This window comes from Drosophila melanogaster, chromosome 2R (genome assembly GCF_000001215.4).
Source record: "Drosophila melanogaster chromosome 2R".
NCBI classification, from domain to species: domain Eukaryota; kingdom Metazoa; phylum Arthropoda; class Insecta; order Diptera; family Drosophilidae; genus Drosophila; species Drosophila melanogaster.
The window spans coordinates 23,589,864-23,603,660 of record NT_033778.4 but is presented as its reverse complement, the minus strand read 5'-3'; the positions used below and the strand labels follow the sequence as shown (position 1 = coordinate 23,603,660).

At 43.5% G+C, this 13,797-nt stretch overlaps 7 protein-coding genes across 16 annotated transcripts in view; 5 read left to right on the top strand and 2 right to left on the bottom strand.

Moving 5' to 3' along the window:
• Positions 1-19: 19 nt before the first annotated feature.
• Positions 20-1,076, bottom strand: Eglp1 (Entomoglyceroporin 1). The gene is made up of 3 exons (NM_137966.2): positions 817-1,076; positions 359-761; positions 20-294 (listed from the first exon to the last, which is right to left on the bottom strand). Exons 1-3 carry the CDS (start codon positions 942-944, stop codon positions 109-111), a joined length of 717 nt encoding a protein of 238 aa, NP_611810.1. The 5' UTR covers positions 945-1,076; the 3' UTR covers positions 20-108.
• A 128-nt stretch (positions 1,077-1,204) lies between these two features.
• On the top strand, positions 1,205-1,680 carry CG43209 (uncharacterized protein). The gene is made up of 3 exons (NM_001259552.1): positions 1,205-1,287; positions 1,338-1,404; positions 1,461-1,680. Exons 1-3 carry the CDS (start codon positions 1,226-1,228, stop codon positions 1,650-1,652), a joined length of 321 nt encoding a protein of 106 aa, NP_001246481.1. The 5' UTR covers positions 1,205-1,225; the 3' UTR covers positions 1,653-1,680.
• A 207-nt stretch (positions 1,681-1,887) lies between these two features.
• CG10332 (uncharacterized protein) lies at positions 1,888-2,747 on the top strand. Its single transcript, NM_137965.2, has 3 exons — positions 1,888-1,987; positions 2,041-2,110; positions 2,179-2,747. Exons 1-3 carry the CDS (start codon positions 1,929-1,931, stop codon positions 2,383-2,385), a joined length of 336 nt encoding a protein of 111 aa, NP_611809.2. The 5' UTR covers positions 1,888-1,928; the 3' UTR covers positions 2,386-2,747.
• On the top strand, positions 1,888-2,747 carry IM18 (Immune induced molecule 18). Of its 2 annotated transcripts, NM_001032276.1 has the most exons (3): positions 1,888-1,987; positions 2,041-2,110; positions 2,179-2,747. In NM_001032276.1, exon 3 carries the CDS (start codon positions 2,492-2,494, stop codon positions 2,705-2,707), a length of 216 nt encoding a protein of 71 aa, NP_001027447.1. In that variant the 5' UTR covers positions 1,888-1,987; positions 2,041-2,110; positions 2,179-2,491; the 3' UTR covers positions 2,708-2,747. The 2 variants fall into 2 exon arrangements, with proteins under 2 accessions (NP_001027447.1, NP_001286772.1); NM_001299843.1 differs by lacking the exons at positions 1,888-1,987; positions 2,041-2,110 and having other exon boundaries at positions 2,462-2,747.
• Positions 2,748-2,873: 126 nt separating this feature from the next.
• CG42560 (uncharacterized protein) lies at positions 2,874-4,135 on the top strand. 2 transcript variants are annotated; one of them, NM_001169795.2, is made up of 7 exons: positions 2,874-3,056; positions 3,112-3,222; positions 3,281-3,347; positions 3,406-3,614; positions 3,705-3,781; positions 3,841-3,904; positions 3,967-4,135. In NM_001169795.2, exons 5-7 carry the CDS (start codon positions 3,711-3,713, stop codon positions 4,111-4,113), a joined length of 282 nt encoding a protein of 93 aa, NP_001163266.1. In that variant the 5' UTR covers positions 2,874-3,056; positions 3,112-3,222; positions 3,281-3,347; positions 3,406-3,614; positions 3,705-3,710; the 3' UTR covers positions 4,114-4,135. The 2 variants fall into 2 exon arrangements, with proteins under 2 accessions (NP_001163266.1, NP_001163267.1); NM_001169796.2 differs by lacking the exons at positions 2,874-3,056; positions 3,112-3,222; positions 3,281-3,347 and having other exon boundaries at positions 3,605-3,781.
• Positions 2,874-4,135, top strand: CG42559 (uncharacterized protein). Of its 3 annotated transcripts, NM_166612.4 has the most exons (7): positions 2,874-3,056; positions 3,112-3,222; positions 3,281-3,347; positions 3,406-3,614; positions 3,705-3,781; positions 3,841-3,904; positions 3,967-4,135. In NM_166612.4, exons 1-4 carry the CDS (start codon positions 2,974-2,976, stop codon positions 3,601-3,603), a joined length of 459 nt encoding a protein of 152 aa, NP_726345.3. In that variant the 5' UTR covers positions 2,874-2,973; the 3' UTR covers positions 3,604-3,614; positions 3,705-3,781; positions 3,841-3,904; positions 3,967-4,135. The 3 variants fall into 3 exon arrangements, with proteins under 3 accessions (NP_726345.3, NP_001163269.1, NP_001163268.1); NM_001169798.2 differs by having other exon boundaries at positions 3,841-4,135; NM_001169797.2 differs by having other exon boundaries at positions 3,705-3,904.
• Positions 4,135-13,797, bottom strand: part of apt (apontic) — a 34,636-nt gene continuing 24,973 nt past the window's right edge. For 5 of the 6 annotated variants that reach the window (NM_166610.3, NM_166611.3, NM_057831.5 and 2 more), the window contains 4 exons: positions 6,664-6,769; positions 6,341-6,601; positions 6,031-6,277; positions 4,135-5,968 (listed from right to left, as the gene is read on the bottom strand). In NM_166610.3, the coding sequence (NP_726343.1) occupies positions 5,134-5,968; positions 6,031-6,277; positions 6,341-6,601; positions 6,664-6,769 (1,449 nt within the window). In that variant the 3' untranslated portion in view covers positions 4,135-5,133. Of the gene's footprint in view, positions 5,969-6,030; positions 6,278-6,340; positions 6,602-6,663; positions 6,770-6,862; positions 7,070-13,797 lie in introns of those variants that run through there. The other variant, NM_001274224.1, reaches the window with a different exon arrangement.

Genomic DNA, 13,797 nt, shown 5'->3' with positions numbered 1-13,797 from the left:
TTTTACGCCACGGCGAACTGCTTATCGTTAATATTTAATTGCTCATACACTTGATCAAATAAGCCACACGGTAGCCAAAAACGTCGAGCTTATGTTTATTGTCACAGCTCAGTTGCACACTGGAATTTCCAAGGGCTTATAAGGTGGCGTATACGCATGATTCCACACGAAGGGCACCATGATGGCGGCCAGGATCTGGCCAGTCAGCTGCATTAGAACCGAATTCGGACTGCCGTAGAATATGGCAGGCACCAATGTCTTGGCGGGGTTCATACTGGCTCCAGTTAGTTGAATCTGCAATAAATGCATATATAGCTATAGTATCTATAGATACAAAATCCAAAGCCTTTCAACTCACCCCTGCGAAACTGCAAGCGATCACGAGGAGACCCATGCGAATGGCGACCGAGTCGAGGAACCTTCCGTTTCGCACGTCCCACAAGGAGCACCATCCGAGCACGAGGACCGCGGTCAGCAGGCACTCGATGATGACGACCTGGTATGTGGACAGAGTGTCCATCGGTTGTACCAGGCAAATGCCTGGCTTGCTTTTGTCCACCAGCTCCTTGGGCAGCAGTTGCATTAGCAGGAAGTAACCAAGGAAAGCACCGGCCATCTGACACACCACGTACATCATCATCACTTCCAGGGCGATGTAGCCCATCAAGTAGCATGAGATCGAGATGCATGGATTCGAATGGGCTCCGGATACGAAGCCAAACACGTGCATCACCACCATCACCGTCAGGCCATAGTGAACGCTATACGATAGAGTATTTAACAATATTCTATTATAGAAATCTCACTAAGCATCACCTGGCCACCAAGAATTTGCTCTCACCACCTTGGTTCGTTGAGTCTCCCATGCAACCGAGCAAAATCAGTAGCGCAGTGGCACTGAACTCGGTGGCTCCGCGTATAAAGGTAAAGAAGTCCCAGATCATCGTGAATTATCCGTAATATGTAATGTATCACAGACAATTTAAGGAAAAAACTAACTAACTAAATGATCACTGACTAACTATGTATGTCTGAGTATTGATTCTCCTACCGAATTCGTATATTGGAAATGTTTAACAAATATATTCGCAAAGCAAGAGGGGTTAGGTTTACTTGGATCATTTGTTAGCCATTTTTGAATGTGTTTTTGCCTCACCTAGTTGGCGTGGAGAAACTTATTAACGAAAAAAGCATAAGTACACAAATTTGACGCAGAGCTTAAAGTATGTTTCGGGGGGCTTATAAGATTCTTACTTTTTTAAAGACAAGAGATACCATGTTTCTATGGTAAGTACGTCCGCAATGTGAGTTCCCTTAAATCCACAATTTCCATGCAGCAAGAGACGACCGTTTAGCGATCTTTTTGACAAAGGAGGCAGTGGCGGTATCGACACGTATCATGTTGTGAGTATCTCCTAACTAAACATTTCAATGACTCATAAAGAACGTTTACCTCCAAGAAACATTTGCAGGGGAACAAGGGAAAAGAGGCAAGGATCATGGAACTGACCGCACAAATCGAGTCACTTGAAATGCAAATCAAAGCCCTTGAGAAAAGTAAGTCGTCCGAGGCGAAGACTGCGAGGGGTAAACTTATATTAGTGCTCAAAGAGTTGAAACAAGCCCTCCGAAACATAAGAATGAATAAATAAACATAAAACTAAATGATTGCAACAACTTGTTTGTACTGGCAAGGGCGATGGTAATTTTACATTTGACATGCGTAACCAACGCGCCACCTATGGGACAGCAAGAATGCGTAGCATAGTTTTTGGCATAGCGAAGAATGAGATAACTATAAAATGTGGTTATATGCAGAATTTCAGCTCCATATCAGCAGTTTGCCAGTTTGAAGTATCTTCAACACTTTGCAATTACTTTCAAACTTTTAGAGATAATCAAAATTAGCTGTTTTCATTTTCGTAAGCATGGACATTAACCCAATAATCAGATCTATTCTCAGCCGCTTCAGAGGCTGCACCATCAGGTAGGTTGCATTCTGTGATTATACATATTCAATCATAACATTTTGATATATAGAAGTTATCTGGTTGTCCTGCCCGATCAGAGTCGCATAGAAAATCAACTAAAACTGGAGGATCTGCAAACAGTAAGTTGTTACCTTTCAAGATAGATGATACAAAAATCGAGCGCCATCTAATCAAATCCCATCGTCAGGAACGCGGAATCTTGGATCTGCAATCCCATGAGCTGGCACTCAAGCAAAAGCGCGTCGAGGCCAATCTAACCGACCTGACCCGCTGCATCCGTGGCATGGAGTTCGATGTGAAGGTGAATTCCAATCGCGAGAGGAAGGAGAGAAAATCTGATCGACGCCCCCCAGCTGATAAGAAATCACCCAAAGTCGGTGATTTCAGCGAATAGCAAAATCCCCCCGGGTGCTTCCCAATCCCAAGGGCATACGAGTGCAGCGTATAAAAACAAGCTATTGCCGGAGGTCGGCATTCAGATTCACTTGAGATTGCCAACCATGAAGCTGATCGCATTGTGCTGCCTGCTCCTTTTGGGCCTCCTGGGCTTCCTAGCTGCTCCCGGCGTCGCCTCGCCATCTCGCCACACTGGACCAGGAAACGGATCGGGATCTGGAGCTGGGTCCGGAAATCCGTTCAGGTCTCCAAGCTCACAGCAACGACCACTGTACTACGACGCTCCGATTGGGAAACCATCGAAGACTATGTACGCCTGACGTAAAGAATGAAACAATAAAGATTTGAAACGCCTAAACTAAATTAATCGCCCAGTTTCCTTATCTTACTTATGAAATGGCCTTGATACACATCTGCTTACTATTTATAAAATGCGTAATAATTATTTCTAAATTTATTGCAAATTCTAAATTTCATATCGAAGTAGTTGCTTTTGACCGTACGTCAAATATCCACATTGTACTTTCAGACTTGTAAAATGTATTTCTGCCACACTGATTTCGTTCTATCCTAAACTTAAGAAGCCATGTTTCCTGTTGCACGAATCTTAGGCTCGGCATCGTGCAACAGGCTATTTCAACCTCAGGTGCTATGTCAAGAAAGAGTTTGGTATGTAGTACTGGAAATTTATCCAAACTTTATTTGTAAATCTTCTAAATATTAGTTGGCCTTCCAATGAGTTGCACAGAAATTTACCAAGGCATAGAAACTTTTACCACGGTAGAAACATTTTCCACCCAAGGTCGAATAATAATTTAAACGAATTTCCTGCTAAGTAAGTATTTTATTATTCAAATGACCCGTAAAAATAATTTTTTTTTTACATATGATAGACGTCAATTCACTGACAAATTTTCCGAGAAGGGCAGAGGCGAGGAACTTAACTATGTTCTCAAACTTGTATGTATCGAAACTATTTAATGTTGTGAATAACCTTGTAGAATTGGGTATTCCATAGGCCTCAGAGCAATTTATGAAGATAAAAAAGAACAGGGTTAAAGAAATCGCCAATGATATCGTCAAATTGAAAGAGGAGATCAAGATTTTGGAATCCAAAACTAGCCACAAATCAAGGAAACACAAGGAGAATCTGCTAAAGGAATTGAAAGCTCTGAAGGATTTGTTGGAGCAATTCAAAAAGAGTCTCGAAAAATGACCTATCAAACGGTAGGCTATCACTTTTAAGTTTGTCAATATTCCACCTTGAAATACCTCATCAGTTACTATAGTAAATTCCAAATTATCTTCCTCCGTAAGGATACAATGCTGAAGTTGGTCGAAAAGCTTTTCCAACTGTTGCGACCCAGGATGTGTCAGTTTTCACAATCCAACAAGTGAGTTCCGTGTTCTGAGCACTTATGGCTTCGCTTATTAGATGCATCTCTGTATCCAGGAACATATCCAAGCATTTGTTCGAAAAAGCCAGGGCGGAGGAGAACATACATTTCCTTAAACTGGTTGGTTTGTGATCTCAAAAAACGAAAGTAATCTATTTAAATTTAATTGCAAATTTACCCAGCAACGGGAACAGCTGAAGTCGTTGCGAGAAAAGATTCTCAGCCAGAAGAACGAAGTCACAACAAAGATCATCAAGGTGGATAAGCAGATACAATCGTTGGAAAAAACCAAGACCGAAGGCTCACAGATGAACCATGAACAAAATTAATAAAGTGTAGCTGAAACATTTGCTTGTTTTGTTTTGTATTTTATTTAAAATAATTTGTATCTCTCATTTACACGCTTTACAAAGAAGTCTTCTACGACAACTGAAGCCGAGTTGGCGGCCTTCTTCAAGCCTGCTTATACGTAGGGTACATACATATCATATATTATATATGGTAACAATTTGTTTTGCAGCGCAAACGGAAAATATGAATTAAAAAGAACTTTCATGTAATATGGCATTGAAACAAACATATATAGGGTCATATATATATCAACATAGTCTATACAAAGATACAAATAAATACAAGTTCAAGTAAGAATCAAAATCAGAGACAACTGCCGATTGTGTATGATGCATTGACATATATAAGGTTCTTCTCTTAGGACTATGAAAAATAATCTTGTGTGCATTTCATGTTCGTTCAAATCGTTAGTTGTGGGGTAGCAGAGGTCAAGAACGTAAGTACAATACATTTGTGGTAGTTGAGCAACTTGGAGAGAGTGGTTCCCATACGAACTAAAACTAGAAACTAACTAAACTTGACTTGACTTGGTCAAGTGCTGGTTAGGCCAGAAGAGAGTGTGTCTGTGTGTGTGTGTCTGCTAGCTGAGTGTGTGCATATTGTGTGTGTGTGTGTGTGTGTGCTTGTGAGGTAGGCGATTCATCATCATCATCGTCATCATCATCATAAGATTATGGCATACTTCCGAGCGCCTCCTGATCCTCGCTGGGGTTCTTGGGTTCGGTTCTGTGTGTCGGGTTTCGCTTCTAGCTTTCAAATACTGATCAACAATGCCAGGAATGTCTCTCTGTGTGTCGGGTCTGGATGTGTAGCTGTGGATCCTGCTTTCAACTTAAGACTAACTCTAGTGCTAACTCTAGTCGATTCCCAATCACGCTCTCTGCCTGCGAACGTGACCGAGTTGACAGGCTTTATTTCTATAAACTAATGTAACATGAAACGGCGATGGGCTGCTGCTGCTGTTGCTGCTGCTGCTCCTTTTGCTGCTGCACTGCCTCCTAACTGGGCAGTCGCTTGCTGGCCAGCTCCAACTGCAGCTTCTGCAGCGCCAGTGTCTTGTTGATCTCCACTAGGTCGCGACTGTGCTTTGCCGCCTGCAACTGCACCTCCAGGATCTTCATGCGCATCATGTGCTCCTTGCTCTGCATCTCCATGAACATGCGCAGCTCAAAGTTGTTGTTGTTGCTGCTGCTGCTGTTGGCATTGGTGCTGACTGCCGTTCCCGGCATGGTCAATCCATTGCTGCTGCCGGACCGCTCTAGGGCCTGCGAGTCCGAGGATGCTGGCACTGATGGGGCCAGGACTGGTGCCTGATCCTCGCTGCCCAACATGCTACCACTGCTGGTGCGCTGTCTCTTAGACTGCGGCTTCATGCTGTCCTCGTCGTCCTCGTTGTTGTTGTTATTGTTGTTGTTGTTATTGTGCTGGTGATGCATGGCGACCTGGGCCTGTGCCTGGTGCTGGTGAATGGCGGCCGCTGCCGCTGCTGCTGCACTGGGAAATTGGCCAGAACGGAGGGCATTCAGTGCCTCCAGCGTGGCGGATATGTTGTTCATGTTGAAGTTGGCCTGGAAGCCGGACATGTCACCTCCTCCGGCCATATAGGCACCGCTCGAGTCCAGGACATTAGATGTGGAAATCGTGGCGGGACTCTCGGCCTCGTGGATCCCGTTGCGACTGATGCTGTGATTAGGCGACACACTGAGACGCTCGCCGCTGCCAAGGATGTCGCTCTGGTTGAGGTGGTGATGGTTGAAGGTCTCGTTGAAGGTCTCGTTGTTCTCCTCCTCCTTGATGTCCACATCGCACAGTTCCTGCGGCGGTGTGCGGCTGCTGCTCAAATAGAGAATGCTCAATAAAGATCTATTCAGACTACCACATAGCGATCAACTTACTCATCCATGTCGTGGTCTTCGGGATTGAATTTGTAATCCTCACGATACTCAAAACCCTCCTCCAAGGCCAGTGGAATCTTAGAGTAATCAATGCCATCCAGGGCCTCCGATTTGCATGCCTTCTTCGCCTCCTGCATGAAATCCCACACCTCGAAGGTGAACGGAGATGGCTTCTTGCGATCGGCCACCTCTGCTCCAAACCTGGCCAGGCGATTATTGTAGTCCAGGATCTCGTTGCGAGTACATGCTAAAGGATGAGATCGAAAAGGTTAGCTTTGCCATTAAATATATGTATTTTATAAAGACTTACCCTTCATGCGACGCCACTGTTCCTTCAGGCGATTGCAGGTGCGATCGGTGCCAAACTGATTGGAGAACTTCTGGTGGATAATCTTCCATGCCTTGTTCTTCACGGCGGTCAGACCGGCATCCAATCTCTTGTTCTCGATAATGCGCATGTCCTTGCGACACAGATCGAGTAGGTATTTCTTCTCCTGGTGGTTCCAGTTCTGGGTGCGTTCCCTCTTCTTGTACATGTTCATGGAAGGACTGTTCATGTACTGTGTCATTTCTGCAAGCATTCGATGATTGAATTAAGTTCCTTCAACGGTCACTTCGTTTTGTTTAACTTACCCGTCTTTATGTCGACGCCCTCCAGCAAGTTGTGATTGGAATTTTGCCAGTTGGCGGCAATCTTCATAAAAGCCTCCAGATCGGTGGCCGAATACTGTTTGTTGACCTGCAACGGAAGCAAGAAGCGAGTGGCAGGAGGTGAGAAATCAGTGATTCGTATTGGGAGGTAACTAGTAACTGGCAAGAGTCCCCAAATTACCCGCACAGTGGAATTAGAAGCCCCAGATTGGCCTTCCCAGTAGTTGAGCATACAAAACTTGTGCCAAATTCCGCACCAAACGAAAGCGATTCGCGGGACGCACTCGAAAACCCAATGAACTTGGCGATGAATACTGCCAAAGTCGAAAGCAATCGAAAAATTTGGAGTTTTTCGGTAATTATCAGAGTGTTACTTGGGGCACATCAATTGGGTTTTTGTTTTCAGACAGTAAGGTCAGTGAAAACAAAAGGATTCTGATTCGGATTCTGAATCTGAGTCGTTGAGTCTTGAATTCCTTCTCTTGTTTTCATTCCCTTATTCCATCGAATTTACCCTACCCTGGATGATATCTGACTTTGACATGAGCAGCTATAGGATGCAGTCACATTAATTGATTTTCAATTAGCAGACAGGCGGACAGATGAACCGAGCGGAGAAGGGGGGGAAGGAGGTGTGAGCGATATCGGGGGTATATGGGTACGAATGGGCTAAAAAGAATGTGAATATACGAACAATCGAATGAATTGAGCAGCCATAAGACGAAAAAAAAAAAAGTAAAAAACCATCAAATAATAATGCCATGAAACGCGTTTTAATTTATAAGCTAACACAACAAGCAGCTGCCGACATTTTGTTTGTTTCGAAAATGTATCTGTGCGGTTGCTCGGTATCCGAATCCGAGTATTGGTGCGATTGAGTGGAGCGATCAAGAGACATACTGACAGCCAATTATATCTAATCAAGTACATATATATTCAAATGTACTATATAAATATTCCAGAATGTGCATTTACTCAACGCGTTCTTCGGTCGCTTTCTGGCTCCTTCGATTGTTCCCCCGTCTCGAAATCAGACACAAAAATTCCCTCATAATTTAGTAATAAAAGAATATTAACTAAATTGGGAAGAGCATAGAATTATCAATAACCCTTTGCAGACAACACGAATGCCCAAATCCAAAAAAGAGCTCAACTGTACTTGCCATATATTGTCTTCATCGAAACTCTTTCATTGATCGCTCCCCCAAAAAACACAATCGTCAATCTTAAGTACGTTTTATGGTGCTTTATTTTATTTCAATTTTGTTCAGTTCCTTCCGTGCCCCTCAACTACCCCACCCCCACCCCCCCTGCAGCCATCGAACACCCACAACTCTTGGGTGTATAAACTACTGCGCCATGTGTTCAATATTTATGCCGTATCTGATTTACAATTTATACTTATACTCGGCACTCGTATGTGTACCTCGTACACTCGAACTACGTATCTAGATACATACGTATATATGTACATTCGCATTTATCGCGTACTCGAAGACTGAAAGGAGACTTAGTCATTGGAGACGCGGCGCGTGCGCTTATTATTTTTTATTATTTGAGCTCTTCCTATATACATATATAAACTCATATTTATTAGCAAACAATTAATTATTACGGCCGACTATTATGGAGCTGTTTAAATTTTAGTCATGAGCTGCGGGGTGGTTAAACCGCTCCTTTTGGGAAGATACACGCAGAGAAAACGATATGCTGATTTGAGAAATCAATAGATTCTTCAATGGGAGGTTCTCGTACTTTCAAGCCCATGAGATGCCAGAGTTTCTGTCAGTGCATTCAAGGAATGCCAGAATCATTTAAATTCGAGGCGAGTGCCAATTATTCGCCAGGGTGGGGCTCCAGCCAAGTTAGTCAAAGATGAAGTTCGAAGATGCCAACTGTGAAATTCTGTGCCCGAAAGAACGCGCTGCTCTCCAGGATCTCTCAAGCGATTTGATACCATTTTTGTTTCGATTCGGAAATGTAACTAAATTACGTCAATCCGCGATGTATATTGGATTGTTTGCTGGCACTCCGCTTTTGGGGCTGGCAGCTCGCACACTCATAGAGGTAATCACACTCCTCCAATCAATGTGACTTCAAAACTAAGCATTGAAATTAAATAAGCAAACTGGTTTAGATTTTGGTCATCTACGTCTGTGAGCGTATGAGTATGACTGTTTGTTGTTATCTGCTTTTGTGGGCTGTTAATATAAACGAAGTATAATTACCGAATCTACATGCTCTACTCGAACCCAGCGATTGTGAACCTACACACACGGCGCAAACCGGAGCAACAAAACACAACCTTGTGCCTTAAAATAAAGCCCGGCATTGTTAGCTCTTACGGCTACTTATAGTTATGGACCACATCATGTCCGATTTATATATACTTGTAGAAATATTGCATAGGTATCCATTCCGAGCCGAAATCCAATGCCCCGGCAGGCGTCTGTGCGCAATTACCGCAAATCAACGAACGTATTCTGCGGCATGCCTTAGTATCTGAACTATCTTGTCATCGGGTTGAAGCGGCGTTATAGTTCGGACTAAATGGCCAAATGGGTTATACATTTTTGTACATACGTCCAAGTGGAGCACACACCACCACGGCTGGCTTTTATGGCCAGAGTACAGCTACGGCCAGATTTGAATCTGAACCTGGCGGGCCAATCGTTAAACTTTGAAGCACTTGAAGTGATTCTACAAATTTCTACTGCCCAAATTTACGTATTATAATAATTACGCGGAGAAAACTAAAAACTGAAAAAAAAAAACGAAATGTCATCGAACGCTCGAGTGGCCCAAAAGAGCTCCCCATCCTGCGAGATTCTTCTGTTCTCGTTTTTTTTTTTTTTTTTTTTTTCGACTCGAGTGGCGGCCATTCATTGATTTGAATGTGTAATGTTGTGTGTGTTGCGATGGATGGATAAATCGGGGAAAAGTATGAACAAAATCAAAGAAAAGAATCTCTTGTGCGCTGTTTATTGTTCTAACGCCGTTCGCAGTAGTTCCACAGACCTAAGTGGCCCCCCACTCCACTCCACTTCACTCCAATCATTTTTCTCGTAATATTCAAGTGGAGCTGCTATAAGGTTTCGTTATTAAAATCAGCGTTTTTTTTTCAATTCTAGAGGAAATTCACTGACTAGTTGAAGTTGGAGGGAATGCGTCGCTTCTCGATGGGAACGAATGCTTCATGGGCATTGGTAATCAGTCATGGCAACCAGTGTCTCCTTGGAGCACTTTATGGTGTTTATCCAAAGTGAATACATACATAGCTATTTGCAAGAATCAATGGCTGGTGGTGTGGCGTCAAAGTTTCTCCTGTAAATGCGCTCAGCTGGCGCAGCTGACGGAAATTGAGTCATGGCTCAGCTCCAGCTCGATTCAGCTCCAGCTTGGGCCAAGTTGGTTCAGTTGAATCCGCCGGGGGCGAATTATGCTCCAGGTGTGCATGACACGGGTGCCGAAACAACAAATTTATTAGAAATTGCCTGCACACCAGTGCCGCATTTATGCAAACAAATAAACTAATTTCATGACGCACACGCGCGCCTGCGCAGTTGTCAGCAAAATATTTAGTTGTGCGAGTGCTTGAATGTGTGTGTGCTACTTACAATTGTAACTAGCTAAAAAACACTGTGAGATTTTCTTTGTCGAATGCGGCATTGTCTGCGGCGGACCTGGCCTACACCCAAAAATAAGCAGCGAGTGAGAGCGGGCTGCACTGAGAACAAATCGTTGCAAGTTGTCTTGAAAGCGCTTTACATTTATAAATATTTTCATGAAGAAAGCTAAAGCTATTATGTATTTGTAATGGAACAGTGCAAGCTTCGCCCACAAACATTTCACACAACTATTTCTTACTGTGTAGAGATATGGAGTGCGGCAAAGACGGAGAAAAAGGCAATAGAAAAAAGCATCGGCTCGGGCGGGTTCAGTGACTTCCACTCCTCGTCTGCGACGACGACAAATTGCGTTTTGTGCGGTGACAATTGCCAGGCATCGGAAATCCACCTTTGCGCATGCGTAGGTCTGGACTCTAGACGCTAGACGCTAGACGCTCCAGACTTACTAAATTATTATTGTTCGCTTTCATTAGTCAGCCCCAAAAAATCCGAAAACGTCACAGCCCCACAAGCCCCACTTCGCATGCGAAATGGCGCAGCTGTGCATAGTTTCGAATCAGAGCCAGACTGTGTGACAGTCGGAGATATGGCCAAGTCAAATGGATTACCTTTATCTTCGATTCCCAGGCGTCGCACACTCCCCCGAACAACTGGAGCACTTCGGCAAGTCAGCTTTCTTGAGCACACACCCTGCTAACATGGCTGACAAGTTCATTACTCCGCTCCCCATTCCCATCCACAGTTCCATCCACATCCATGGCCTCCCTGCCCTCCCTGCCCGCCATGCCATCCATTCCCCCATCCACAATTGCCACAAACTTTGTGAGCCGAGCTGCTGCTAACTGCCTTATATGGGCCCCCACAATTGCTATTTGTTATAAGCTATTGTTTTTATGCCATTCGCAGAATGAAAATTGTTTTGTCACTCGAATGAGTATGTGCTACATGGTAACAACATTCCGCGATCATAAAATCGCCAAGCGGCGTGCTCTGAATAGAGCTGGTGATTCGATTCTAGGATTCTAAGATTCTATGCTAATTCGTAAGCTTCTAGGAAGTTAAGAACAAGCCTAAAAGTTAGTATACATTTTTTCCAAGAACTTATGATTTTAAGAAGTTGTATACTGCAGTGATAAGCCCAAGTTTAATAATAAGATTCGATACTATTTGGATGGGCTTACTTTCTAAAGCTGCTTAAATCGAATCAGATGCGGTATTTCTCGATCTGTATCTTGATGTGGGACAACTTAAAGCTGCCATTGCTGCATGTTGATTGTTATTATTATTATTTATACATAACTCTCCAAACGTCGGAGAAGAGAAAACAATTCTAGACAGTTCAGGCGAGTTCAGTTGGGGCATTTGCGGCATTTTGGTTAAGTCATTTTCCAAAAATTCATTTGAATATCGAAATTGTTAAGTATCCATATGTGCTTGTGGCGGTCGAATGCGTAAGTGTGTGTGTGTGTATCTAATTTCTATTTGTATTGGGCATTAATGCTTTCCGACTCTCTACGTTTTGCCCCCCGCCCCATCGAAAAACTTCTTTATAATCGCATCAAGTCATGATTGCGACCCAACTTCGAATCAACTTTGGTTTTTCGTTTTTCGTTTTTTTTTTCACTTTAAATGTACTTTTGTTGTAGCTGTTGTGTGTGGCACTTGAAGGCGTTCGAAAATAATTTCTGGTTCCATTTAAGTTGGACTTAAAACGAAAACTGAGCACCCAAAACCGAAGACTGAATACCAAAAACCGAAACTCCTCAAGTAGACAACGCAACTTGTCCGAAAAAAAAATAACTGAAATAAGAAAGAAAGAAAGCCCTTCCCCGCACTTGAGGTTTCTCGACTTGTTTCTCTTTTTTTTTTTTGGCATTAATTGTTCCCTGAACCGAATCTAAGATTGATTGAACGAGTTGAACGAACCAAGACTTCTGAGTTGAGTCGAGTCGAGTCGTCTCGCAATGTAAATTATGGCACTGCGATTACCATTAGATGCGGAATGAGTCGGATCTTCGACACGAACCATTTAGAATGATTTGTGCTGCGATCTGCTGCGATCTGCTCCGATCTGTGGCCTTTTATATATCGATTCCGCGGCGACTTTGGGCCAATGGCAACATGCTACAGCCCCATAATGGCCACGCCCACATAATGGCAGCAAGTAGCCGACGCCCTGTCATGTCGCAATGCGCAATAATAATTACAAATGATCGGATGTCAATTCTTATGGCGATATTATTTTACAGCCAGACCGCCGGCTGGAGTTTCTTAAACAAATGAAATTTATTGTTAACGGTTAGTGACCCGAATTACACGTATCGCTTATTTATATCTGACTCGATCCGATAGATGGACGGTTCGCTGTGTGTGTGTGGCTGTGTGTGTGTGGCGTGTATCTTTAAGTAGCAAACAGCTCTCGATCTGACTCTGACTCTGGCTTGGCCCCTTAAGCGTTTTAATTGCGCCAATGCCCGATCGGACCCACAAACTGGCTGACTGACTGACTGACTGACTGAATGACGACCGCCTACAACTACGCCATCCAGCAGGCTCGCAGCGGCGATAATGTATCTTTGTATCTGATCTTAATGTGCTCAGAACTCGGAGCCCAGCAGAAACGAGCTTCGCATCGGCGTTAATAAGTACTTGCTAGCTGAATTGATCGAATGAAATGAACACGGTCATTACTGGACACTGGCGGCTATGCCCATTCAATCGGCGGAATATGCAAAGAATTTGGATTGGAGAAAGTCTGGATACCAGATAGTAACCAAGTGCGCGTGATCATTTGGAATTTAATTAAAAGCTGAAAAAAACTAGATTGCTAGATTTGCTGTAAATAAATCCTTGACAACAAAAACCTACTGTTGGGATAATTAAGCTTTCAATAGAATCCCCTTTTAAACAAAACCCCCAACCACCACCGCTGCCACGACCCAATTGACAAATGCTAATACTCGCTTTTCAAGATACATTTTGCATTTGGCACTTGAGTTATGCCACGGCATTAATTCAATCCAATCCAGCATGAATGTTATTCATTCCGAGCGAATGAAAAAGTAGCCACGCACATTACTTGCAGCGCTTGTCAACCCGCCTGGGAATATACATAGATAGAGATACACATCTGGGTATCTGGCGGATTGCCTTCTGAACTCATTGCTCACTTTGTCGCCCCATTCCTGGAACGCAGCGCTCTGGTTCTTTATGATTTCGCACGTACTGACGCGAATTGAATGGGTCCTGGGAAACTGGAGGAAATCAGAGCATGGAAGCGGAAACTGCAGCTGGGTCAGCCTTTGTAATCTGGCACAATTGCAATTAATATCTCATAAATATCGCCTGGCTCTATAGTTACTATATATCTGTATCTGTATCTGCGGCGGTGCAATCGCAATTTAAATGTTTGACTTGGGCCCGTTTATTCACTTATCAGGCGGCTAAAGCCAAAGGAAGAAATTAATTTAATTGCGCATAAAGCACA

Excerpts from the sequence above, each read along its gene's own strand:
- Eglp1 (NM_137966.2), bottom strand. The coding sequence starts at position 944 with ATGATCTGGGACTTCTTTACCTTTATACGCGGAGCCACCGAGTTCAGT. Across the intron at positions 762-816 it reads AGCAAATTCTTGGTGGCCAG|CGTTCACTATGGCCTGACGG; the intron begins GTGATGCTTAGT and ends TCTATCGTATAG. Across the intron at positions 295-358 it reads TCGCTTGCAGTTTCGCAGGG|ATTCAACTAACTGGAGCCAG; the intron begins GTGAGTTGAAAG and ends CATTTATTGCAG.
- CG43209 (NM_001259552.1), top strand. The coding sequence starts at position 1,226 with ATGTTTCGGGGGGCTTATAAGATTCTTACTTTTTTAAAGACAAGAGAT. Across the intron at positions 1,288-1,337 it reads AGAGATACCATGTTTCTATG|CAAGAGACGACCGTTTAGCG; the intron begins GTAAGTACGTCC and ends ATTTCCATGCAG. Across the intron at positions 1,405-1,460 it reads GTATCGACACGTATCATGTT|AAACATTTGCAGGGGAACAA; the intron begins GTGAGTATCTCC and ends TTTACCTCCAAG.